The 27,962-nt window shown below is 32.2% G+C and overlaps 1 protein-coding gene across 1 annotated transcript in view; it reads left to right on the top strand.

Annotated features, from left to right (window-relative positions):
• myo (growth/differentiation factor myoglianin) overlaps positions 1-26,540 on the top strand; it is a 105,808-nt gene extending 79,268 nt beyond the window's left edge. The window contains exons 2-3 of the mRNA XM_072527164.1: positions 7,355-7,722; positions 18,320-26,540. Of these exons, the coding sequence (XP_072383265.1) occupies positions 7,355-7,722; positions 18,320-18,697 (746 nt within the window). The 3' untranslated portion in view covers positions 18,698-26,540. The remainder of the gene's footprint in view (positions 1-7,354; positions 7,723-18,319) is intronic.
• The last annotated feature ends 1,422 nt before the right edge of the window (positions 26,541-27,962 follow it).

The following is a 27,962-nucleotide window of genomic DNA, read 5'->3' as shown; positions in this document are numbered from 1 at the left end:
CGACAATTCGGCAAAAAACACATTTCAAAAAAAGTACGTTATCTTCAGAAAGGCTTTTAAAGTATCAATTACAACATAACAAAGTTCCCAAACGGCCAATCGAAGACGTGGAAACTAGGTAGAACTTCACGTATTACATGTTAAAAAGAATGACCGAGTTAGAAGAGGCAATCCGTTCCACATTGGTATTAGTTAACACAGACTTAAACTCAGACCAAATCTAAATAATGAACCCTGAATTATTTGTTCTCAACTTTCCCAAATTTTACGGCCTTTTAAAGAAATAACAAGTACAATGAGTGGCCAAAAATACTTGAAGGGTAGTTTAGTGATTGTTATGGTACGCTGCCTGCAAGAATCTTGCAATAAAATTTTAGTAAACGGTAACCTTACATCCATAGTATCTGACGTAGTACAATTACTAATATCGGGTTGTATTGTTTAGTTTATTTTTCAAGTTATAATAAATATATCCTTCATTAGTTTCTTTTACTTCAATAAATATTGTATATAAACGATAATAGCCATTATGTTTGTTTATGTAGGTACTCTCTTACTTGAAACTACTGTTAAACAATCATAGTAACTTGTTTACGAAAATCGGTTTACGATAAAAACGTCAACGACCCACCTCTACTCGTTACCTCTGTCCTTACTTTGATTCGTTGCTTTGACGAATAGACAGATCGGGAGACGAGACGTTGCCAAATAATTTTGTATTAAGCTTTTTTATTTGGCATCATATGCAATTTATTATTTTTAATGGGAATAAGGCACAATGTGACTTTAAAATAAGCTTATTTTGTTGTTTAGATTTTTAATTCGGAAATCGTACTTAAAATACGAAACATTAATAAATTTTATTTATATAAAACGATTTCCGAAGTGGAAATCAAAATGTTATATTACACTTATTGTAAAGTAAATTTGTGGCATATTCCCAATAAAAAACAGCAAGCTGTCATTTAAATCCATTTCGCCCAAATTTGATTATCTTATAACATTGTTCAAATGCTAAAAAGACAACATGTCAAATAAAACCAATAAGTTTGGCAACGTTGAATTTCCCCTTTTTTATTATTTCAACTCATTCATTTTCGGCGATATAAAGGGCTGACCTAATATACCTCTCTCTTTTTAAACAGGTGTTTCTCACTCCATCTCACGTAAGGTCCATATCGACCATAAACTTTTACCTATACTGTATGTAGAAAAATAACAGAAAGAAACCTTATTCGTTAATAGACCGTCGCCGACGAAGTTCGTCCACGATTTTATCCCTTATATCTTTGAAAGTACTGAAAGATGAAATCAAGGAGAGTAACATATATGTGAAAACTGTCTTTTCCTGGGAAATTTTTCGTAAAAATTAATTTTTTTTGGAAAAAAAAAATTATTTTGTAAAAGAAATTTCTCCCTTTTTGCCATTTTACGAATCGATAGAGAAGTGTTGATTCTATTTTTTAAAATGTTCAATAAGTAGTGCGTTGAGGGTGCTAATTGTGAACTAAAGATGTAATGTTTTTAAGTTAATGTCCGTGATTTTCTCCTTTATACCACTTTTAAGTTTGTTGTTTTCACGATAAGGAACCTGTAAAAAAAGATCTAACAACAGGTCGTTAAAATGAAAAATTTTACCTTGAAAACATTGCTGAAAATAAGAAAAATTCGATTTTTAGAAAAATAAACCCGCCTCAACTATAAATTTTCTTTTTTTTTTGCTTATCTCATATGACATTTTCAGTACACAAAAAGGCGTTAGATGGTAAAATCATAGTCGAACTTCATATTGCAATCCGATGGTCTAAAGTTTCACTCATAATATAGAAAGAGTAGATCCAAGAACTAAATCTCGTTTAAGATTATATTTTTCATATATATAGTAAATAATGCATGTGAAAACTGTAAACTGTTTATTTTATATAACAAAAAAGCTACTTCTTGCATATTTCTATTTTTCCTTTGCTGCTTATGAAGGAGGCATCTACCTTTCTAGACAAACGGTCTAGACGAGCAATTTTATTACCCTAGCGACTCTGACGGTCACACTAATTCTCTAATTCCACTCGGTTCTGTTCTCAATTGAAATGTATGTAACTAAGGAATTAGTATAATATAAAACAACTTCCTCGAACCTATTTTCTTTGTACTTATGTTTGTCTCATTTCGTTAGTCTCTTTGTAGAAATTATTTTCAATGTGAAAAGATTTAAAAATGTTTATTAAATACTGTTGCAATTAAGTATTGCAACAATATAAAGTAAATCATCAATTTTTTTAACGACGATTAAAAAATTTAATATGTTGAATTGCCATAGATGTTTCTTCTTAAACAAGGTACAATTCAATGCTTTGTGTGGTCTTCCAACCATGTTTGACATAACTGTTTGACTATTACATTTGTTAGCTGCCTACCCTTTTCCTTCCCTAATAAAGGGTTTGCTGAAGTCCTTATAAACTGTTAGATTGCTGATAAATCAAGGAGAATCTCGTACAAATCTGAGAACTTCGAATCTTTGGATTGTTTAAATCTGGCTTTAGATTCAAATTAATGTCAACGGGATAGAGTTATACGATATTGCTGTTCAAATATTGTAGTATAGTAGAAGCAAATAGTCATTGTCAGAAATATTTGAACATATTTATTTTAACGCAGAACAAACCTTGAGGTTTTACAACATACATAATTATACATAACATATACAAACACATACACAATACAATAACATAATCTACGTATCAACAGATTCTAGCGAGCGTCCGTACAACTAATAAAACTTTTGGACTTGCGGCCGATTAAAAGCTTGAGCGCAAGCTGCTGAAGTGGCTTCTGGCTTGCGCAAATATATATCTTAAACACGTCTTAGAAATCCAGCGAACCAGCCTTGTCCTGCTTTTTGCTTTTGGAGGTTAATTTTAAGAACGAAACTGTTTTACCTAGCCTCCTGAACTCTAATTCTTCTACCGATGCTCGTACCAATCCGAACAAACGACTTCTAAAGAATTTTATATGCTCAGCTAATAATTGTCTTTTCCTATCAGATGGAAATGTGCTTTCCAATAACCAAAGCCTTTTAAATTTGATTCAAAAATTTTATTAGTGCCTAAAACATGCTTACGAAGAGTTGCTTGAATTGAAGACAATTACCAGTCCATTTTCTTATCTAGAAATGGCTCAACGGCTTTCTTCATTGACTCTGTGCTCCAAAATTTCTTATTTGTCGATCATTTATACTCGCGTAGCATGTTGGTAGCTGAAAAAATACATACCTACCTATAATACAAAAGCTATGGACAAAATGACATACTTATACCATTTTGTCAGTTACATATGTATGTCTTTTTGTCTGCAGAAAGTTTTAAAATAATAAAATTTGTAAATAAATGTATAAGGAATCCTTTTTCTAGAAATAAGACATTTAATTTGAAGATAAATGTTTGAGTAATTAAACAAATGCTACATAAATAGATATAATAGCAAAAAACTTACCATTTGAACAAAAATTTTGTCACGATGAAAAAACTCGTTACGTTTGAATACCTGCCATCGGCCATTACACCAAGACGAATGAAATGAATGCGTTCAAAATTTGATTATAGATTATAGAGTACGGTTATGGCCGCATGGTGTAACTTGTCATTGTTAGATATGTTAGACATCCGTGAATTTTCCTTCTTCTTTAAGTGCCGTCTTCCGATTGGAGGTTGGATATCATCATCACTATCTTTACTCTATCTACTGCTGCTCTGAAGAGTTTTATAAAACTGCATTTAAACCAGTCCCTTAAATTCTTCAACAATGACACTCTCCTTTTTCCTATACTCCTTCCTCCTCTTATCTTTCCCTGTATTATCAGCCTTAGCAGTTCATATCGCTGTCCCCTCATTACGTGTCCCAGATACGTGACTTTCTTATTTTTATTGTGATTATTATTTCGCATTGTTTGCCCATTTCTCGCAATACTTTCATGTTAGTTTTCTTCTGTGTCCATGCTATTCTAAGCATCCTCCTGTAACACCACATTTCAAAGGACTGTAACTTATTTATGTATTCTTGCTTAAATGTCCAGCTTTCAAGTCCATATTGCAGTATCGAAAACACGTAGCATCTCAGGGCTCTTACTCTCAGTTCTAATCTAAGGTCTTTGTTGTTTTCATTTTTACAAACGCATTTCTTGCTTTTTCTATCCTGACTCTTATTTGACTTCTCCATAATCAAGCAATCATCAAAATTTAGTAGATGTGGTTTCCCCAAAGTTCCTATATTAATATCCAGGTACCCACTCTGTATATTGATGCGGACTCTAAAATAATAAAAGAAACTGCGAAAATGGAACCTACAAAACAAAGAAAAAGCCAAATATATTACCATTGGCGTGTATATAAGTAACAAGGTTGAGTGATGAACAAAAACAGTATCTTTGAGTTTTCGCAATGTTTTTCTTAGACTTATTTTTAGTGCATGTTTTCAATATATTTGTGGTAATAAACAACGGCAATCGATTTGTTTCATTATATTCCACCTCCAGAAATATTAGTGGGCCTAAGAGTAATAACACTTTTAGCATATAGGTCAACAAAGCAAAATATGAAATAGCTATTATCATCACTTCCAAAAGTAAGAAGTGGCTGACGTTCTTGGCCCACTCATTTTATAATAATAAGGTTTTATACGAGGTTTCTTTATAAATAGAGAAGAGAGGTGTAAATATGACTTGCATTAATGATCTTAGTATTTATAAGAGATAAGATTCAATAAAATAATTTACATTAGTTTCGACGATTAAATTAGAACATCATAATGATGAATAATGATGGCACTCATTTTAAGGGTAATGGTTTTTGCTTTAAAATAAACTATTTTTATGAATAAAAAGTTCCAACTATTAAACATTAAAAATTTCACTAAAAAGTTGCGAATTTGTTTATAAGAGCTTTAAAAAAAATAAGCTAGATACTTTGAAAATCTGATTAATGGAAGATATAGAACAACTCAAAACAAATAGTTTTATATTTGGTGAATGTTTCTATTTAATTTTTAAACATGATATGGAACTTTTAACAACGCGCTCTGATAGCGGCTTCCCACGATCGGAGATTCTAAAGATCATCGCGCACAGCCGATGAGCACGGACGGCAACGCACCGCAGACAGAGCTCTTCCTACGGTCCGTGACAGTCAGTGTAGGTCCGTGACAGTAGTGTTTTATTTAACGTTAAAGGCAAACTGCCAAGTGAAAGAGAACGTATTGTTGCCGCATCTGCGGTTGTGGTATTAATTAGTAATTACCATATTTATTATGTTATTAAATTGTCTCTCTTCTTTTTTAAGTCTTTATTCGAAATAGTACTATTCTTCAATTGATCTTTTATTCGGTTCATTGGTACATCGTATATACCGTTCCGGTTCTTATGCTCTGGTGCCGTAGAATTTCATAAACTTGGTTATTTTGATACAAATTTAAAAAATAACTTCGTTTGTCCATTCAATTTTTTAGCAAAAAACTTCGGATCGCGTCGCACAGGTATGTACCTTTGATGTTACCGACTCTCGATGGATACGATGTACCAGTACAGACGTATCTGTGCTACCACGGACGAGACATTTCCCACGGTGCGTGGGTGCGAGAGTGCGAGCTGGTCCGCGTCCGTCCGCAATATCGACGATCGTGGGAAGCCGCTTTGAGGCGGACGCTGAGCTTGCAGGGAATGCGGACACGCGTAAACGGTGCGCGTAGAAACACTTACTAAAACTTAAAATGTTCGTTTTGAATTATTCTGTAACGTCCATCTACCAAACTGCCAACGACTATGGCGTAATTTTGTTTTTTCAAGGTGGTTAACAAGGTGGTTAACTTGCTGAATTTAGAAATGTCACAATTTTCATTCACGATTCTAAAACATTACATATTGAAAAACACAAAAGTGTTGAGAATACTGTCGTTTTTTGTTTTGATTTGCAACAGACATTGCCAACGTCACTAGTAGCTACGTCCAAGGCATTTTACCTTCGTCAACTATGGACGTACAATTTTTGTATATACAATTTATTTACTGGACAAAGTCACATGTTTTTATGGAATCAAACAATTGCAGCAAGAGATTCCCAGGAAATAGGCTCATATCTGATAAAATTTATCAGGTGTCTACCCCCAAAGGTACCAAAGGTAACAAAGATAGTTGCATATAGTTACTCTTGTGGAGGGCAGAATAAAAACAAAAACATCTGCAAACTGGTCTCCTTTATCGTTCAAGCTACTCCGAGATATCACCGAGATCCATCACAAGTTTCTGGAACCTGGTCAAACCTATCTGGAGTGTGTCATAGTTTTAGTTTAATTGAAAAGAAAAAACGACAAATTCCTCAAGTCATTGTTCCAGCAGATTGGGAACGTGTTATAAAAATGCATTCCCAAAGTTTGTACCTTACAACATGACGACAGAAGATTTTTACTCGTTTTCGATCCTACATGAAATAATAAAAGATCCTAAAAAGGATTCCGTTGGTCAAAGAATACAATGGCGCAGTATTTCCTGGTTAGCATATTTTAATACAGAAAAACTGGCTTTAAGTACAAGCATACTTTAAACCAGGATATTGAGTTTTGGATGTGTACTATGAAAAAAGCACAAAATGGACGTCCATCTTTTCTGCTCTACAAATTGAACTCTATTAATGACACGACGCTACCAATTAAGGATGCCAAATAGAAAAATCTGCTAAGCCTCTTGGACTACATTCTCTTACACTCTCTACACTCCTTTTACCGAAATTTGAAACATAAGGGAACATCAACATCGGATGCAAAATTGGAATTAGCAGAATAAACTACCAGCAGAGACGACGCCGACGGGAACGATGCCGAAGAAGATATTTTCTTAGAGTCGGATTACGAATGATACTGTATTTAAAAGTTTACAAAATAAAGTTTAGTTGAATACTTAAAAATTAATAGTAATAGCTAACATCTGCACTTAAACCGTTTTCCTACTAACATCTATAAATACCATGTCCCGATTTAAGTAGATTTTTTCAATAATTGAAATAAAGGATGGATATAGTAAGAGTAATAATATACCCTTATATTTTTATCATCTTATAGAACATTCTACACTAGACATATTTTAGTTTCATCATTTCTAGAATTTATTAAACTCAAACAACTTTGACGCTGATTATCTCAGAACTATCCTGCACTTAAACCCTTTTACGTTTAAAAATATTTAAATATTTTAAAAATAAATATTTATTTTTCATTTCGTTAAATAATATAATTCAAGTGTTGCACTAATTTTGTATATGAGTTTAGTTTAGTAATATTTTGTAATAAACTAATTCTACCTTTTTTGTTTCAGATCCAAGACTGAGGCATAAAGGCCGTGATATCTTACATTTCTCATTTAGCGAGAGTAATACCAAATTTCAAGTGAGCAATGCGACTCTCTCAGTATACATCAAGGGGGCCGATAGGCGGACGCCCCAAACCGTAATCTTAGAGGTGTTTAAAATTACCGACCATTCCGATCCCGCAGCCTTTCACATGGTTTACGCCAAAAAGTTTCTTCAGCCAGACGGAAAAGGGGACTGGGTGAAGATCGATTTCAGCGAAACAGTTTCCGAGTGGTTTAAAGATCCAGATGGGAACCATGGTTTTATAGTAAACGCAACGCTAAACGGCAAAAAAGCCTTGGTGACGGATGCTACCGCTGACAAAGTAAAAAGAGTAAGTAGTTAGATAGAGTTAATAGAGTCTACAATATACAACGATAATTTGGATAATAAATCTACAAAATGTTGCAATGTTAAGTAATATATTTTTTAGCATTATCTTAAAAAATTTGGAAAACAAACATTTATCATCTAGGACTAAAATCTGAATAAAGTATCAGGGAGAGGGCTTGGCAAGAGTAGAATTATCCACTTACATATTAATATATAAAAGTGCGTTTAAAAAGTTGAGTAACAGTTGATATTATCTCGAAAAATATATTTGTTACAAATAATATCTCTTAATACAAAACAATAAATAGAGAAAAGAACTACATAAAACAATACCATATTTTACTATTAAAATAGTACAATAAACCATAATATACATATTATATAATAATATAATTATATTAATATAATATTATTAGTCCAGTCATCAGAGATTTGATCTCTAAACACGAGACGAACATTTTGGGGCCCCAAAAAAAGATCCTCTCACTCCCAACGGGTTTCTCCCTAAAACTTCCCTCGTAGGAGGGAAAATAAGAAAACATCGATTTTTTAAGAGTCTATACGCCATAGAAAAAAATATTTTAAACAAAAACTGTAGGTATCTGACATAAATTTGAACTTTGTTCTCTCAGAAACAAAGCTTATAGCGACCGGCGATTTTAAATGTCAGTTACGCGCGTGAAATCAATTTTTTTAAATAAAATTTCAACTCAATGGTAAAAAGTCGATATCGTTTGATCAGAATGTCCTATCGACAAAAGTTAAAATGCATTCTAAAGGTAAAAAGTGCGGTTTTCGTATGCATAATCTCACGTCACGGAAAACACTCCCACGAAGATTACATTAGGTAAAGTTTGCAGACAAAGTTGTGTAGTTTTAAAAAGTGTACTTGTGGTATCGAACAAAATTAGTTTTAAACGATTTATATCGTTCGTGATATGAAATAGGCAAGAATATGGCATTTAGCCATATTTCAAATGCCTCATACTTTGACCACGGAAACTTCCACAACGACCGGTAAAGGGAAATGATGGACTTTATTAATCTCACGAGAATCGTAAAAATAACAAAAATCGCGCAACGTTTATTTATTTAACAGATTTCTAACAACTAACTTCATTTACGGCAAAATACAAAAATTGCATACTAAAACTGCAGTCTTTACCTTTGAAACACATGTGTCGATAGTACACATTCAAAATCGCCGGTCGCTTCAAGCGTTGTTTCCGAGAGAACGGTTCATTCTACACAAATAGTGTCAATATACACTTTTATTCAAAATTATCTTAGCTACTTTCCTTGTTTAAAACATTTTTTCTACGACGCACAGATTCTTAGTAATACGATGTTTTCCGTCATCCCCCCCTAGAAGGCAGGATTTTAGGGTAAAGCCCGGGGGTAGGAGTGGCAAACTTTTTTGCTTTTTCTTTTAAGTCACAAAAGAAATCCTAAAAATTGACATTTTCAGAAAAATTTAGCTTTTTCTTTTGATTTTTAGAGGTTCAATGGTATGTTTGTCTCTGATGACTGGACTATATTAATATTAAAATAGTACAATAAATACAAAAACGAATCTCAGAAAATACAGCTTAAGATAACTAAGTTTTCAAGATAACGAATCTGAAATGGAAAACAAAAATTGAATTAAAAAACCAAAAATCAATACGCACAAAACGGTAATGGTCGAAAAAGCAGAAATGAAAGTAAAATTGTAATGAGGATAATAATAAAAAATAACCGAATTAGCTGATCAAGATATAAACATTATATTTCAATAATAAGAGTGCTAGTTGTAAATATAAATTATGTAATATAAAATTTAGTTATAAACTTGTGTCGTTTGAAAAAAGAGGGTTATTACCTCATAGTATATATTCTTTTTTGCATTTTTTGCTTCTTTTTATTTTTTCGAGAAATGACAGTTGTTTTTAACAGGTGATAGACTTCGGTGTCATAACTCATTGCGAATGCAATATTTTTTGCTCATTTAATGAAGACACTCTCAGTCCTTAAGTGTCCTTTCTTTTTTATGGAAGCCGTTTATTCTAAACCGGTGAAATTGCAGATAATTGACTTAATGCATACCTCCATTAACTATTTAAAAAGTTTTCGGGACTTCAATAGATCTGTTATATAGAAGCTCTCCGCCAACACCCAATAGACCTTTTATTTGGCGTTGGTGTACCAGGGCTTTTATATCTAGGAAGAAGCCTTCCAGGAAAAAAAATTACATTAAGACAATTGGCTTAAGTACGATCGGTTCATAACAAACGGCCTGCAGGAATATCGACACTTCTAATAGGAAAAATTCTGCCACAGCTGGCTTACTGTGCTGAAGGTTCGCTGTAAGACCACACTTACTGTAGTTGAGACCTATTTGTGACGTTTCATTTATATTTTTATTTACAAACTCAAAGAATCCATCATTTCTGAGTCTGAGCCATATATTTTTATCTCCGTGTCTATTTTCTTCCAACGCGTCCTAACGAAATGCTTTTTTTTAGCTGTCTAGCGAATTCCTTAAGTAACAGTTTTTTTACTGTACCGTTATGCTTCTTGGACCTTGAAATGTAACACCTCGTGATAAGGAAGCGCAGTACTTGCAGGACAAATCTGAACGTGTGACGAGTTATTGTGTGGTTATCTGGTGATTCCCCGCTTGAGCAAGGTGTAAGTGTGCATGTGTTTATGTGCATTTTGTGTTTCTGCGTGTAAATTATATGCGGTCTCAATTATTCAGGAGGTGTTTATTAAATTATACTTTTTTCATACCTGTCCTATTGTTCTATACATTCATAAGATATAACACTATTTTCCAATAAACCGCGTATTCATGTTTTTATTAAAGATCATACTGTGAAGAGTTTTTCTTTGGGATATGTATTTTTATCAATCATAACATTTATTTAAATTATAGACTTTAGTACATAATTAATATTCCGGAACCATTAAATGAACTGCTACGTGATCAAGTAAACATAATTTAGGTTTGATAAAGTGTAATATTAGTTTCTGTAGTGTAAACAATGCATGTTTTTAAAAACATCGTCTTTTACTTTTACTATAAAATTGTTTATAGTACGCAATAAATCTTATCTAAATATAAAATAGGTGTACAATTGTTTGTTACTAATAAAATTAATATAAAAAAGTTAGATGAATTTAAGAAGAAATTATCTGTTTTGATTTGAAGATGGTAAGGGTTGCTTGTTTAAATATATAGTCTTTTTCAAATTTCGTGTACCAAGTTCCCCCATTTCTTCTTGTGCCTTGCCAACTTCTTGGATTGCTCTCTGCTGAATCCTTTTGTGTCTAGGTTAGAGGAAATTTCATCACCTCACGTCTTCATGGTTTATCTTTTGGTCTTTTAAAGAATCTTCTTGTTTCCTATGGTTATGGTTATGATAGATCAAGGCAGGACCCATTTATGCATTTATGAGACTTTCAAATACCTAGACCTCCTAAGATGGGTCCATTGTATCATCCCTTTCATACGGAATAGAGCCATAAAGACCTTTTGTTCAGCGTTTCTGGAGCCCATGCTGTTCCACGTCTGCAGTAATCAGCAGGGGCTCCAAGTCTGAGCCCTTTCTGCTATTCTGAACGTCTTATCCTCTAGTAACCTTGTCACCTCACAGAAAGTCATAAGTGTCTTAAAAGATAACTTTTTTATTTGGCTCGGTTGCATAAGGATCGAATCCAGGATCTGACACCTCTGGTAGGCCAGTGTCGGGCATTTCCAGAGGACAGGTAAGGAGGTTTCCTCTTCCTTATTACAAAGACGGCATAGTGGGCTCTCCGTTGATCCAAGCAGATGAAGGTGCCGCCTAGATGAAGGAGTCTACAGTGGCCGGTAAGCATGCTGGCCACCAGACAGCACCTTCTACGGCCTCGAAGAAGAAGTTGGGCTGTAAGATTTTTAAATGGCCCCACTATGTCTTGCTCCCCATACTAATTTCACTATCTGAATTCAATATAACTCAGCTGCGCTTTTTTAATTATCTTTTAGATTAGTTGTATTTTAAGACGTTCTCTTAATAGCTCATTCCGCATTCTGCCCATTACTCCATCTCATTGCGTTGTAGTCTCTTTTTTAATCTACCGGTGAGCACACAGCTGTCACTTCTAAATGCTAAGTTTAGCACAAACGTAAAAAAAGTGCTCTTAATTGTATGCAGTATTTCAATTATTATCTTATCTCTCTGTAGTTTTTCCCAAAAAGTGTCTTTGATGTTTTTATTTTTCTTATCATATAAAATAAAGACATTAACAACTTCTGCTCTTTGATTGTAAGCCTTATTTTGAGGATTCTTTCGGTAATAAAACTCAAATCTTTAATATTCATAGTCAAGTTTTTATTAATTAGGTATCCTATATCTTCGGTTGTTCTTTCCATTTGAGATACTTCGCTGAGAATCAGGAATTGATCCAGCTACTGTGTACTTTTGCGTTTTTTTGGTTTCTGTTATTTCTAGTAGGTCTATTTTGGACTTCTCCATGTTCGGCCTCCTTTAAATTGAGACCTCTAACAGTTCAAGTTACTACTGCCCAATCGGGTACTGTGGTATTTTCTAATGTTCTTTTTCCATACTTTTGATCTATTTTTTCTGTAGCTACTATGTAGGTTTTTGTTTTCTGTCTATTTTCATTGTCTTACCTTCGATGTTTATATTTTTATTTATATTTTTATCCTGATCTTTGTCTCTATCTTTATTACTTGTGTTCTTTTTCGTTGCCTGATTCGTTGTCGTTTTTACAGTACTGTACTTTATTAGGTTTTTGGTTTGTTTTCTCTATTTTCGTTGCTGTTCATTCCTATTTTTTTATTTTCTCATAATTTATATACATCATTCTTGACATCATTACCTTATTTCTTTCTCTCCATGCCATCATCGTCGACTACGAATCGTATTACAATATTTTCAATACTGTTCTTTCTTAGTAACAAAAATGGAATAGACAAACTAAAGTCCTATTCCATTTTTGTTGCTGTTCCATTTCTATTCTTTCTTATTTACTGATTTTGATTAGTACAGGTACAGATTAGCGTGGTATCATTGTTGATGTACATTTTCTTTTCTGCAGGTTATTTTGTCTATATTGTTATATTTAAAGCATAAACTCAAATGTTGTAAGGAATAGTTTATAGGAGACACATTAAACAAACAAAATGTATTTCGAACATAATCAGACTATTTCTACAACAAATAGAAGTAAAGGATAAAAAACTGATAAAGATATATACGATTGTAATGATAACTAAAGCTTTTGTAATCTGTTGTATATTTTAGTAAGTACAAATTGTGAACCAAAGTTAAAAAGTAAAAGATCTGGAACATTGTCCATTTTGTTATATAAATAGCAAGCTGCATTGGAGTTTTGTTTATTAGTTTTTTGTTTATATAGTGTTATTGACATCAATTTAAACGGTCAAGATATGCAAATAATTATATTATGAACTTTCTTTAATTTATCTTTTTGTTTATAAATTAGCCCACAAAAAAATTAATTGTAAAACAACAAACCAAGAGATTAAATATTTGAGCATAATAAAAAATAGTGTGATATAAATAAAATTTCAATAAACAACTTGTTTGTAAATATTGGATATAATAAGCGTACATGGTGAAGACATTTTTGCTGTCGATGTGAGGAGTACAATAAAAAGGATGCTTGATATGAATGACTACAGTTCTTTTTTTAATTTTTTGTATATTCTTTTAAATCTATATTTTTTATTACAGTTTCATTTCCTACAACAGTTTATTCGAGATTCCATGAGTTCCTGGCGATCGTCTATTTAGCTAATTAATCATAGATCTCCACTTAATAAGTGCCTACTTCACAGACATCTCTAATCCCATCGAAGAAACAAAAACATTCTACAACGCATTACAAAAACCATCGACAAAATTAATACAACCAAAAACTGGTCATTTTCGAAGACCTTAATGCTAAGATAGAAAGAAAGTCTGTCGCTTTAACTCCATCCAAATGGTCGGGTTTTTACGCCTGTACCATAAACAAACTTTTTGAATGTGTTTTTTGGTGGAGTCCAATATTTATGTTTTTTAACTTTTAAAAGAAAAAAATTATATTTCTTCACCAATGGGATCCCTCTTTGGTAGTGGTAGGTAGTACTTTATAAACTTGACTATAGCTCTGAGGATATTTTGTGAGCAGAAAGCGCTCAGCTAGGAATTAAAATTTTTACACATCTCAAATAAATTTTCTTTTCCATTCTTTAATTTTTCCAATTTTTTGTTATATTTCTTCTACTTTCTTTATACTCTTTGTGTCAGTTAGTTATTGCTTGTCTTATTATCTAATATTAAATCCTCTTTATGTTTGGAAAGAATACGTGTAGAATAAAAAACGTATAAACACGTTCAAGTAAAACGATTCGGTTATTTGTCCTACTTGCCAATATTTAGTCAGCACTAAAATAGGTGTCTTGCTTTGCAGCTCTAATAACAAAAGGTTTTTTACAGGGTTGGGTAGTTAACCCAACGCCAAACTCCTTTTTCGTAGGACCATTTCACCCACTGTCGTCAGTTCCCGACCCAACTTTTCACCCGGGTTGGATACCGGATCTCCAGTTGGGTTGCTCGGTTTACAGGGGACAGCAGCGTGAAGGTGAGAGTGATATTTGAATAGAAGAGGCTAATTGGAGTAAACTGGAATCAACTCCGTGTTTTTGCCTTCTACCCCTTTATCCCGCAGCAGTCCATAAACAAATGGTATTTATATGGCAGAATGAATTGGTACCAGGAAAGTGGCTAAAGGGAATAATATATCCGGTGCGTAGAAAGAGTAATCAACTAGAGTTTAAGAATTATAGAGGCATTACTCTGGTAGCATCTGCGTATAAAATCGTCAGCAATGTATTGTTTGAAAGACTTAAACTACACACCATCTCTTCGTCGACTTCAAAGCAGAAATATTTAAAAAATAAAAATATAAAACATGTAGCTCAATATATACAAGTCATTGATAAGACCGGTTTTGATATATAGAGCTAAAACGTGGACCTTATCTCAAAATGATGAAAGACATTAGTATTTTTGAGAGAAAAATTCTGAGAAATATTTTTGGGGCCGTAAATGAAAATGGGCTATGAGATATTGTGAAATTCGTTAAAGTGCAGAGACTTAGATGGGCTGGACACATTGCTAGGATGTCAGATCACGAATACACGAAAAAATTAACATTTTCAAAACCAGATAGCACAAGAAGTAGACGACGACCACGAAGGAGATGGATTGATGACGTGGAAAAAGACCTACAGATTCTAAGAGTCAGAGATGGAGGGAAGTTTCCAGGAATCGACAGTCGTGGCGACATCTTTGTAAGCATGCCAAGATCCACAACGGATTGTCGAGCCACTTATGATGATGATTAAAATAAGTACTGAAGAAAAATACTTTTAACATTAACGTCAAGAAAATAATATTAATAATAAAATCCTAAGTTAAATGGAAATATCCAACTTCACTTATTGTCGCCAGCAATCTATTAAACTAATAAACAAGTATAGTTGATAGTCAAAAGTCTCGAAATAAAAACTAAAATAAGAAGTAATATTAACGTTGCTGAAAATTTTCTGTAATCACTCCCTTGATTTAAATATACGAGACGATGACAAAATTGTCCCTATTATCCCCACATCATACAGATTTCTAAGTTAATTTACTCTAACTCTTAATGCACTAGAGAATCGATGGTTTAAACCCTGGCCAGAAGACAAAAAGGCTAAAGTAGTAGTTTAAAATTCTGAACGAATCTCTACTTAGAACCTGTACACATGAGACGCCGCGTTTGCTAACTCCGCGTTGCAAGTACCAATGAGCAAATGGTATCGTTCACATGCAAAGGCGCGTTTAGAATCAACGTCGTCAAAACGTGGCGCTCGTAGAATATACTTCAGCACGCTTCTAGCACCTTCTAGTTACTAGAAGTGGCATGTGACCGTACACATGTTATGTTCACAGTCAAGCCCGCGCTTTTAACCAGTTGACATAGCTGCGCCTTGTTGAAAAGTCTACAATAAAAGATTTAGATAGTAAAATGTTCATTGATGAAGTGAAAAAGGGAACATATATTTGGGACATGGAATATGACGAGTACAGGAATAGAATTAAAAAAAAATCGGCTTGATAAAATCTGGTGGACATATTTGCTGGTAAAAATAACACATAACAGATTTTTACACATAAAATGCCATCACGTATATTTTTAAGTCAGTTACACATACGACATCTAAACTTCCTCTGCATTCTCAGACATTTCCAAATAATTATTCTAAATAATGTAATTTTTCTTAAGTATATACATTCATTTGATATATAATATGAATGCATATAAATGAAATCCTGTAAATTTAAAGAAACTTGATTATATAAAAAGTTAATATAAATAAATACCTTATTTTTATCACATCAGAGATTGGAACCACACAAAAGGAAATGAATTAATTTATCAAGCCCAGAATAGAGAGAAATTTGCCATATTGATCGCCAACCTCAACAGAGAAGGTACTTAGGAGGAGGATTTTTATAACCAGTTGTTCTTCAGGTGAAATCCCAACCCTTTCACATGGCGATAAGCATTATTTTAATAAAGTTAACAGTTCATCAAAAATGTTAGACTCAGTCGGAAATCGTTAAACAAAATTTGAAGGGTAATTTCTATACAGACTATAGAGTCACAAAAGAACCCATGGTCAATATACCATTAATTAAAGGGTGCACGCATAATATTCTTTGTCGTCTTTGCCTTGCTCTGAATCTACGGTGTAACGACCAATTACATGCTAACTCCATAACTGTACTGACTGTCGACGTGCTCTGTCACTCCATTTTGTTGTAACGTGCGCTCAACGCGGCATCTAACGCCTTCATGTGTACAGGCCCTTAGACTATAATACATGGCTGTATCACACCGACATATGAATCGTACGGCAGACGGCATGTACGGCAGTACGGCAAGACATTGGGTAAATTACGCGTGAAAAATTTCTTATACAGAAAACTTTTTCAGTTAAAAATCTACATCTATTCACAACCATCTTAGTTGTTATTGATGTAATTAAATTAACGTCGATTTCCTCTGGACATTTCATGTGAATGTGACTTTTTGTTTGTTTTTTTTTTCTCCAGTCTTTTCATGCAAGTTTGTTTATCTTGTTATTGAAATCCATATTTTGTTTATTATGTATGTAATACATATTGGGTTTTTGGTTATTTTTTTAAAATTAAATTTTTTATATCACTTTTTTATGTGTCTTATTAGACAAATTTAAAGACCAATTTTATTTAAAGACCAAAATTAAAATTTGATCTTTGTAATATATTAATTCAAGATAAGTTATTCAACGAAACATTTTGCTAGATAATTAAAATAGAAATCACCCTAGCCATCAAAATGAGACTATAATAATTCTAATCTCTAGTAAAATGTAATTATTCTATTTCTAAGTGTATGACTTCTGATATGTCAGATGATTAGAGGCACGTGTGACAATGAACTATTTCCCACACTGATATTACAAATAGTAACTATAAATTGCTATATTTGTTTATTATGCTTTCTTGACTTGCTACTTTAGTCGAAAGTCGAAATATTTACTATATCAATGAATTAATAGCTTTAAAAAATACTTTAAATAAAGTTTATTAAATTTTAATGGAACATAATTATTGATAATTAGAAAAGAAAATTATAAATGAAGCAGCTGCTGTACACATAGGAATAAAAAGAATTCACAAAAACAATAATGAAGAACGACGTAATGTATCACAAAAGTAGGTAAAAATAAGACAAAAGTAAAAAATAACAAATAGTCAGAAATATAAAGAAGAATACATAACCCAACGAAGCGTTACAAGAAATAAATAGAAAAAAAGTGGTTCAGTAAGCGGTATAGTAGACCAGCGCCATATAGCGCCTTGTTTTCTATATTTTTAAAATTGAAATATTTTTAAAATAAAAAAAGTAATTTTAATATTTATTTATTATTTATATTTTAAACAAATTAAATTATATTAAAATAATTAAATAAATCATTATATTTCCTCACAATGCCACCTGATAACGTATCACCAAAGCATACGTTGTTTACTTCTGACAGACCTGTCAAAATTAGACTAAATATTAAATTATCAATAAAATATAACTAGATTATGTATGGAAACCGGAGACAGAGATTCTGTCTCCGGTTTCCATACATAATGTAGCTTCGCCAAGTGTTTGTCCTTGAGTAGTGTAGTGTGATGTTTAATTTTATGTTTATAACATTTTGTCCTTGTTGGATAGGCCGCAATTGACGAAATGCCCCTGAAGAAGATGCTCTAGGGAGCGAAAGTACTTGGGCAAGATTAAATTAATAAAACTCGATATCTGCCTTTTATTTGATCAAAGTTTATTCTGTTATAGTTATGCCTCCTTGAATTTTATGATTATATTATTTGCTAGTCTAGCTTAAGGGATTTACGTGTTAGCTCTATTAAGACCCTTTACACTGATCTTATAATTTATACCTAATAATCTACAGCTTTTATTTTATAGTTTATGCTTTAATAATTTTCTTTTCGTTTCAGACACCTTTTGTTGAAATTTCCACCATAGAAGCCAAACATCGAGTCCGCCGTAACATCGGTCTGAATTGTGACGACGAATCCAACGAGACCATCTGCTGCCGCTATCCACTAATGGTCGACTTCGAGGCCATCGGCTTGGACTTCATAATCGCTCCCAAGCGCTACGATGCCTACATGTGCTCAGGAGAATGCCCTTATGTAACGTTGCAGAGGTATGCTCACACGCATCTAAAGCAAATCGCGAAACCTGTGAGCTTACCTCCATGTTGCACACCTAGGAAGCTAGGCAGTATTTCCATGTTGTACTTTGACCAACATCTTAATGTGGTGTACGGTTCTCTACCAGGGATGGTAGTTGAGAGGTGTGGTTGTATGTAATAGTGCTGTGAAAATAATTTTACAAAAAGTTTATGAAACAGCTGCGTTTTTGGTTGAAAATTTTTTGTTTGACTTCCAATCCAACTATTAAACTAAAAAATTATTTAACAAAATACAACAAATTGTAATGTAAAAAATATATATAGTACACAGCGCCCAAGTCAATGAAGTTTATGAAGAAAATTCCATTGTGGGCAATAAATTTTTTAATGGGGAGACGAAAATTGGTTTTGTTTACGTAAAGTTACATATTTTTTAATTAAATACGTTGTATTTTATTTTATTGTTCAACTCCACTGAATTGGCTCTATTTTAAATTACATTTATTCTCAATATTTTAGGTTTGATTTCAAATCGTAGTCTGCTGTAAATTAGATGATTACAGTAACAATGCCTTTGTTTTTAATTATCCTTAAGCGTTTTATTTAGATCTACGATATTACCAGAGAAATATTCACCTTATTAAACCTATAGGTTTGATTTTATTTCCTTACGTCTGGAAAAATTCATTTTCTAATATATGTTCGGTGTTAATATTTATATTAACATCAAGTATGTTAATATTTATATTACTCAGAACTAAAATGAAAACCATAAACAACTTTATTCCCTTCAGCAATTTCGCACTTTTAAATAATATCTGATTATTCTTGTGATGCTTGTCCGTTTCGGATATTAGCGATCATCACAACAATTTCGATTTTGTTTGCAGCTACTCGAAACGTGCCTGTCATACTGAACCAAGTTCTTAAGTTATGAAGCCAGGAGATACGTCGTCTTCCCGGGCCTGTCTTACCAAACACTTTCTCTTCAATAACCAATTGAAGTAAATTTAAATAATATAATCATCAAAGATACTAAAATTGTCTTTATTTTTTAATGATTTGATCAAGTTTTTATTAAGGTTGATACCTATATGTATTATGCAGTATTTTTTACTCTAGTAACAACTGTTTTCGATATTTAACTTTTTGTAATTATAGGTATACAATGAGAAAATTTAAAATTAAAATTATTGATTATGGTGAAAGGCATCCTATGTTAGATGTTGAGGTGTAATTGAAATTCTTGGATCTCTTTTGGATTTTCAATTGAATGCCTCTGTACCTTAAGTTACCTTCTCTTCAACACTTCTATTGTCTTTCACTTTTATGGTGTAAACACAGCTTCATTTTAATACAGTCCTTCCACTTTTTTGCGTTTTTTGTCTTGAATTCACTATATATTTAATAATTAAGTTGTTATTAGGTAAATGTAATTATTGATCTCTAGTGATATTTTATTAGAAGTAATTTAGTTGTCTAAATGTTAAAGTAAATCATTAAAAAATAAAAAATGACACTTACAGAAATGCCTTAAAAAGATTTCTGTATAAAGTTTTGTTCAAGATACTCAATCGTTTTTTAAATGTTTACAAAATTTATTTGCCAGTATCATATTAACTATCTAAATTAACATATTGCAAATTTTTTATTTTATTATAGTATATAAATATAATGCCTGATATTGAAAAGACAATACTCAGTAAACTTAAAAATATATTTTAATAATTTTTTGGTAATAAACTGGATACATATAGTTTAAAAACGATTTAAAGTCTCATGACAATTAAAATAGTCCATAACCTTAGCTGTCAATTCAGTACCTATTAAGTAAGAGCTTCTCCTCTACTCGAATGAGATGATCGATGTCTTCCTGAGGTCCAAGCATTCTAAATCGGATTCCGAAGGTGCTGCAAATTCATCAAAGGAGCAAGCAATCTGCTTAACATATATCACCTATGTTTAATGGAAGAAAGATCTTGCTGGCTATGGAAGCAAGGTGACGTTAGCCTGACGAAAAAACAATAAAATGATAACTGCAGTATCGGGCTTACAAGCTTGCTGGAAAATAGGGTTTTTAAGTTCTCGCAAATACGACATTTTACCTTGTTCCCAGATGCTTTATTGTAGACATTATTATTAAAATATTATTTAAAAAAAAGGACATTGCACAATATGATGGTGAAAACTAATTATATGCGCGAAGTAGGATAAAATAATTATATGCGCAAAGCGGATACGCGTACGGTTCAAGCCGCGGAGGTCAAAGATCAAAGTGCCCTGAAGTGTCTTACCTTCTACTTTTTTGTACTATTTTTATGTTTATTTTGGACGTTTATGTTTCTTTATAGAAACTAGACTGGACCTACTTGTGTTATCCAATCCTAAAGTATAAGTCTTCTGGTAAGTTGGTGTCTCACGTTTCACGCGTAATTCAAGTTTTTGTCCTTCTTTGCTTTTTCAGCTTATCAGTCTTCGATTATCGTTGAGCCACAAACAGATTGCTGAATAAGAGCCGGTTTTATTACTGGTACCACTCGGCTATTTGCACCACTACAGGCTTACTTTTTTGTGTCTTTCGGTTAACGGCAAAATGATGCGTGATGTGTAGTTGTCCTATAGTGGCCAGTCATATATTGATTGTCATGTAATCTATTGGTGTTAAAGAGAGGCATAAAAGTCTTAATGGGTGTTCTTCACAGTCACTGGTTCTGCGAACTCTCCTGAACCTCTACGACATTGGTATGTATGTCCTTTCGTCCAAATATTCCAACATGCCATTACAGTAGATGCATTCCAACCCTATTAAGCATTTCCCTAAGAGTCTCTCGCATCCCTATTAGTCTTTCCCTCTCAAATTCCCTTTAGTGAAAATTATTGCGTCATTGTACACGAGCCATTGAAAAGGAATGTTTTGTAGACAGTATTAAAAATGAAGCTCATGCTAAACGACAAACTTTCAAACAATAGCAATTAAAATAGCTACTAGGTTTCTTGTCAAATTTATATAAACTTTAATCTTTTATTGCATTAGATGAACCCAGTTCATTACCAAAAAATATTGCATTTACTACGTCAGGCAATATACATACTTCTAGAATTTATGACTTAAAAAAAAATCTTTTTCAAGACAGTGTATTTTTATACTATTTTGGCGTTTTATATCTAATTCTGCAAGTGAAAAATTTTTTTATTCATTCAAGTTATGTCGTCAATGCCATATCATGCATTTTACGCAAAGCGCCACTGACATGAATGAAAATTGTGTCAATACGGACATAGAGGACCCAATTGCTTACGATGGTTGTTGGAAGTTCTTGAAAAATAAACTGTTTTACTAAGAAACAAATTGTCCTTTTAGTTATGGTATGCTTTACGCAAGTCGTCTAAATATGTTTACCTTTGATATTTGTAAAAACAGTACAAATGTAAATGAATGTTGTGAATATTTAATAAAAATTATATATCAGTGATTTAGTGTTAACAATAAATAAGTTAAAAGTGTCAAAAATTATATATAAACAATTTTAACATGGGAAAATTAAGATTAATTATTTCTTATAAAAATGTTATACAAAGGTTAATAAATAATTTTTAAAAATCACCAAAAACTCAGCTCTTTCTTCTAGTAACTTAAAAGTGTATTTTTAGGAAAAAGATGTGTACATTTTTCATAAAAGAGTTCTTTAAAGTAGTGCCATCCGCCCTTCTACATAAAGACTTTAATCAGTAATTTATTTTCATATCATGGGCATACAATTCCAGAAAGTATGTGAAATTTTAGATTTTAGTCGAAATATGACAGCGCTGTATATAGACACATCCCCCAAGACATACTAACTGACGCTCCATTTTCGTGAGATGATAAAGTTTGTGTGTATTCTACAAGAATATAATCTTAAGATGAATTTTTCGCCTGAATACGCCTTGGATTTGTGGTATTATATTGACATCGGTTATATTTGACTGTGCAATAAAGAAAATCAGCACTATTATGGTGAAGATAAATGTTTAAATAATATTAGGATATAAATTACAACTTTATAGCATTTCATCAGCATTTGAAAATAAATTTGGTTTAGAAAATACTTTATTCTCCTTTGACGAACAGATCTTGAAAAAATCATTATCATTTTTTTTTCCTTCACATCCTGCTCTATCCTTGACCCTTCGAATGAATTGAATGACGTTATTCCATTGGGTTGATTATTCTATCTACATATTTCATCTGGAGTTTTTATTTATTAAGACGGACTAATGTCACCTTCAGATCCCTGCTTCTATTTCTGCAAGATTATCCAGCACACGTTACGATGTTAGAATGTAAGTTTGTTAGAATTTTTTTTATGGATCCTATTTCATTATCGGACACAATTTGTTCCATATATGTAGTTCTTGAAGGTCACTGCTGTATTGACATCCATATCAGAAATTTTGTAGGGTAAGCAACGACTTTTTCAGAATTATATCATTGTAACTACTTCTGGTAGACACAGTTCGTCTAAAGCTGGTGTCGCATGGGTTTCCCTTGAGAAGTCGTTAAAAGTTTCTATTAATATGTATATTAGTATGATGAACTTACTATTATCATCACTCTGTTTCCTTATTTTCTTGAGCGTTCTTCTTTGAGCTCGGGATAATCATTGCCGAAATTCTATTTTCACTATGCTCTCTGTAAACATATTAATATTCATTTTAGTCTTGATGTAGTGACTGCTAACTCTTCCTTTTTTTATAGAGAAACGAAACATAGTCCTCCCATATTTTCTTCCAGTTTTGTCGGTCTTGAGCTTACTGCAGCCAATTCCCAGCGATTCTTTTAACGTTGTCTGTCCAACGTGTAGGTGGTCTACATCTGATCGTGGGCTCTACACTATAATTTTTTGGTTCCACCGCCCTTCATTAATTCTCGAAATGTTCCACGTCAGCCATGCGATGCACTCTATGACATCTGTGACGCCAGTCCTTTTTATTTCTTCGTTTCTAACCCTGTCTCTGAGAGTCAGTCCAAGTAGCCAGCGGCATTCTTCTTCGAGCTATTCTGAACTTGGTTGCTATGATCTGGGTTAAAGAAAGTGTTTCGGCACCGAAATTCATGACTGGAAGCACACATTGGTCAAACGTCTTGTTTCTTAGTCTGCTAAATATCATTTTTGGAAGTAGTTTCGTTTTAGGTCCTGCTATGAGTCCATCGTTAATTTATTGTTACTGATTTGGTTTATTCTGGTCCTTCGAGTATTCAAGAAACAAGGGGCTTTATCTACAGAGCTCCCAATGTAGATTGAATACCTATTATGAAAGAAGTGGTCTGGTGCCTACAGCATATTACTCGTAACAGTTCTTTTTAAACACCAAACATGTAAGTTTGATGGGAAAAGTCCTACTTATTTTACTGATAATTTTTCTTCTCACTTATCTTTGTACGTTCTTATAGAATGCATTTGTAATGGTTCTGTAACAAAGTTTTAAGATATTTTAGCCACGAAAATCTCCACATTCACTGAATGGCGTTGATGGGTTAATTTTAAAGACGCTTTAAAAATTTATCTTATGTTTGTTTACTCTTACAATATAGAATATAGAGTAAAAAAAAGGCAAATATCCTTAGAGGTTAAGCATTACAAAAAATACATATATTTTGATAGCATTACAAGTACTCTGATCTAATAACTAAAAAAGTTATTTTTGTACAACTCAAAATAAACACAAACTTTCTTTTCTCGCTAAATTTTGTAAATATAATCGTAAATTCCCCAAAATACAGAAGCCCCTGAACAAGTTGTGGAAACTTATCGTTAAAAACATATACATATTAACAAATATTTTTAAACCCCCGGTGAATGTTCACAACTTATTGTATATAAATTGTATAAATTTATGTGATATGCTTAGATATAAGAATTCTTATATTTATTTTTGTAGTTATTTAAAAAAAATACAAAGAGACCAGTAAAATCTTGCACAAATTTTTAAACTTTTAAAAATGTCCAAACGGATTGCTTTTTGTGATAAACTGCCTTAAAAATATTTTTGGATGATTTGTTTAAATTCAGGATAGTTCTTTCTAAAGGTAGTTTCTAAATAGTTTCAAATTGTTGTACATAGACTGTAAAAATGTCTTATAATACGAATATAGATCTCGATAACCGATAAGAAATAGGTATTTCCAAATTTGTTTTTACCTTTTATGCCAATCATATACCCATTATGTAAATATATATTATTTAACAAACCGTAAAAAACGTATAAAAAAATAGGATAACTAAGTTTCCTTTTATTTCACTCTTCTCTTTCAGACTTATTCAGGTGTCATCATCTATTGATCACTCTTAGTGCTGAAATTTTAAACAGTCCTATTGTTGATCAGGGATCAACATGTATCTTTTTTCAAAACAAGGCTTCTATGCTCTAAAAAATGCATATTAGATTTTAGTATCTTTTTAATATAGAAATATGACACAAGAAAGAAATATAGATCTTATAAATTCCCTAATAAAATCATTAATGGGACTTGTGGACCCATGGTAAACAGGGTCTACGTATCATGTTTAATTATCCTTTTTGCCTTTTAGTTTATCAGTTATCTATCATTTTCTGATACGCCCCAATATAGGTCAAAACATGTTATAGTGTGACCGCAACACAAACATTGAGAAAAAAAGTAGAGGAACTTATACCTTATAGTGCATAATCCACTGACCTTTATAAACGTACAAAAAGATGTTAAAACATTACAATACAAGAGCAGAAATAATACTATCAAAAAAATTAAATATAAATTAAGTAATTGGTCTATATGTTTAGTGTAGTTTGTATATTTAAATGACCAAATTGCGAAAGCAATTGATATTTCAGTATTCTCAAAGTTAAAATTAGATGTTTAAAATAAAATGTAACAACTTTTCTGCGCGTTTAAAGAATAAGTAAAGCACAACTTGGTTTAACTTAGTTTATTTAATTCAAAAACTCACTTACAAATTACAAATATCACACAATTACAAATATGGCAATTACTAATTACACTAATAATTGTCGCTTAGAAAAAATCACATTGATACGTAGAATCGCCAATACTAATCTCAAAGCCCGCCCCTACTGGCTTATATAATGGGGACGAATGTTCTCGAAAGCAGTAAGTTGATCGAATTATCGTGAAAGTCTTTAATTCTCGAATGTAATCTTTTTCGGTGTACAGTGACGTAGAGAAGGTTCCCGTCTTCTCTAACGCACGTAATCAGGAATCTGCTCTAGTAATATTTTATCTAGGCGATAAGCGAAGAAAATGAGAAAAATATTAAAGTCTGAGATAATAGAGAAGAGTAAAAAGAGGAAATATTTAAACAACATAATGTATTTTTCATACTTAAAATGATTGGTAAGAGGTTTCAATTAATTTTAAAATTCTTATTACTGAGTAGATGATGTAGTTTTATGTTATGGATTTTGAAAACGATTTAAATATTTTTGTACTATATATTTAACTAAAAAAATCCTTCCGAGTTTGCTGATGTAGTTTGTGAGCAACTCGATTTCTAGTGCTCCTAATCAATATTTTGCCTCATAACTTCGTTAAAGGTGCAACAAGAAAGACAATCCGGTGGTTACTATAACTCAAGTACTTATTTTCCTCACTAGTAAAACTAAAATGGTAAACGGGAGAGTGTGATGAATAGTAAAGCAAGTAGTTAAATACTTAAAAATCAAGAATTAAAAGAGAATTTTAAGGATTATGAAGAATTACATATATAAGGATACCAGTAAATTGAGTGAACTCATAAACGGTTATTTCGAAAATAATACACTTCTAAAATATCTCTTTGGAAGTCCAACCTTTCTTATAATTGATTTTTAGCACAACAATAATAAAAAGAATAAATATACGCAAGGTTTAGCAAACATATGTTATCATAAATAGCCTCAGCTTCATTTCTTAGTTTTTCAAAAACTTCGAGAGCCGATGAATCGACATTGTTCGACAGTGTTCGACAGAAAAGTATTATTAATTTATAAAATCGTCTTCTTCTAAAACATCTATGATTTTTATAGACCACAGGTGAGATGATACACAACATAGGATACGCATCATCGGTTGCAACATTGAGTTCGTATCAATCTTTAGATATTTGATGAAGAGATAATGACGGAGATAAAAATGGCAGGTAACATTTCGCAAATAGATACCTATCATTACAAATAGAAACCTCTCGGTTCAAACGCGATTACGAACACTCTATTATTATTTACAAACGTGAGACATGGACGCTTAAAACTGATACTATGAATAAAATAGAAGCCTTGGAAATGCGGTGTTACTGACGAGTTCACAAAATTTTCTGCACCAGCCATATGAGTCATTACAAAGATCGAGAACTAGCCTAATTATTCAGAGCAAAGTTGAGGGTAAAATATGAATAGGTCGTAAAAACTGTCATGGTTACGAAACAAATGATATTGGACCGCACAATAAGCAACATGGCAGTGAAAAAAAATTCTCTTTAGATGCAATTTTGTACTTCAAACTTCAGAGGATCGTAGTTCCGCGTGGAAATATGAAGTCAAAAAAATCGTTTTAAATTATTGTCAATATTAAGTGGCACAGTTCTCAGCGACAAAAAATTATGAAGCTTTTGTGCTAATATGGCTTTTAAGTTTTTACATGTGTATATAAGCTTAAGAGATAAACTAATTTTAGGATGAATATATCCCAAGATAAAGATAATTGAATTGTTTAATGTTCAAAATCCGTAACATGAAATCTACGTAAGTTTTGTGAAGTATCAAATATCTTGTATAGTTAGTTGTTGTAAATAAAGGCAATGTTCAGAAAATTAATTTAACTAATATTTAGTTCGATTTATGATTATTTTCTTTTGAGAATATTGTCAATTTTTCTATGTGTTTTTGCTTTTTGTATGTGAACTAGTTTTTGCTAAATAAAAGTCCGAGATAATCAAGTCTTGTTTTTTTTTTATTGAACCTACAACAATTGGGTCAAGATAAAGTTGTACGATGTAAATATTTTTAATACATCGATTGGTGATGATTTCCACAATATCTTGGTTAAAAAAAAATATGAAAGAAAAATGTTACAGTTGCACTTATTATAGAACTAAAATAATTTTCTATACCTTTTAAACTTGTCTGGTCTGAGAATTAAGAATAAGATTCTACCAGATATAGATTATTATAATCTCATGAGTCACACTTTAAAGTGCTGCTTATACATAAAAGATAATCTATGCAAAGTTAAAGGGAGGAGATTAGTGAGACGCAGTTCGGGTTCCGAAATGGAATGGGTACTCGAGGTGAACTATTTTCCATCAACATGGATGTCGTGATCGTTGAACGTTGACCTATACTTTGACTACGTGCTTTGTTGACTACGAAAAAGCTTTCGATAGAGTAAAACATGAAAAACTAATATTATTACTTATTAATAAACA

The sequence above is a fragment of the Diabrotica undecimpunctata genome, chromosome 3, assembly GCF_040954645.1.
Source record: "Diabrotica undecimpunctata isolate CICGRU chromosome 3, icDiaUnde3, whole genome shotgun sequence".
NCBI lineage: Eukaryota > Metazoa > Arthropoda > Insecta > Coleoptera > Chrysomelidae > Diabrotica > Diabrotica undecimpunctata.
This window is presented reverse-complemented; position numbering and strand designations above follow the sequence as displayed.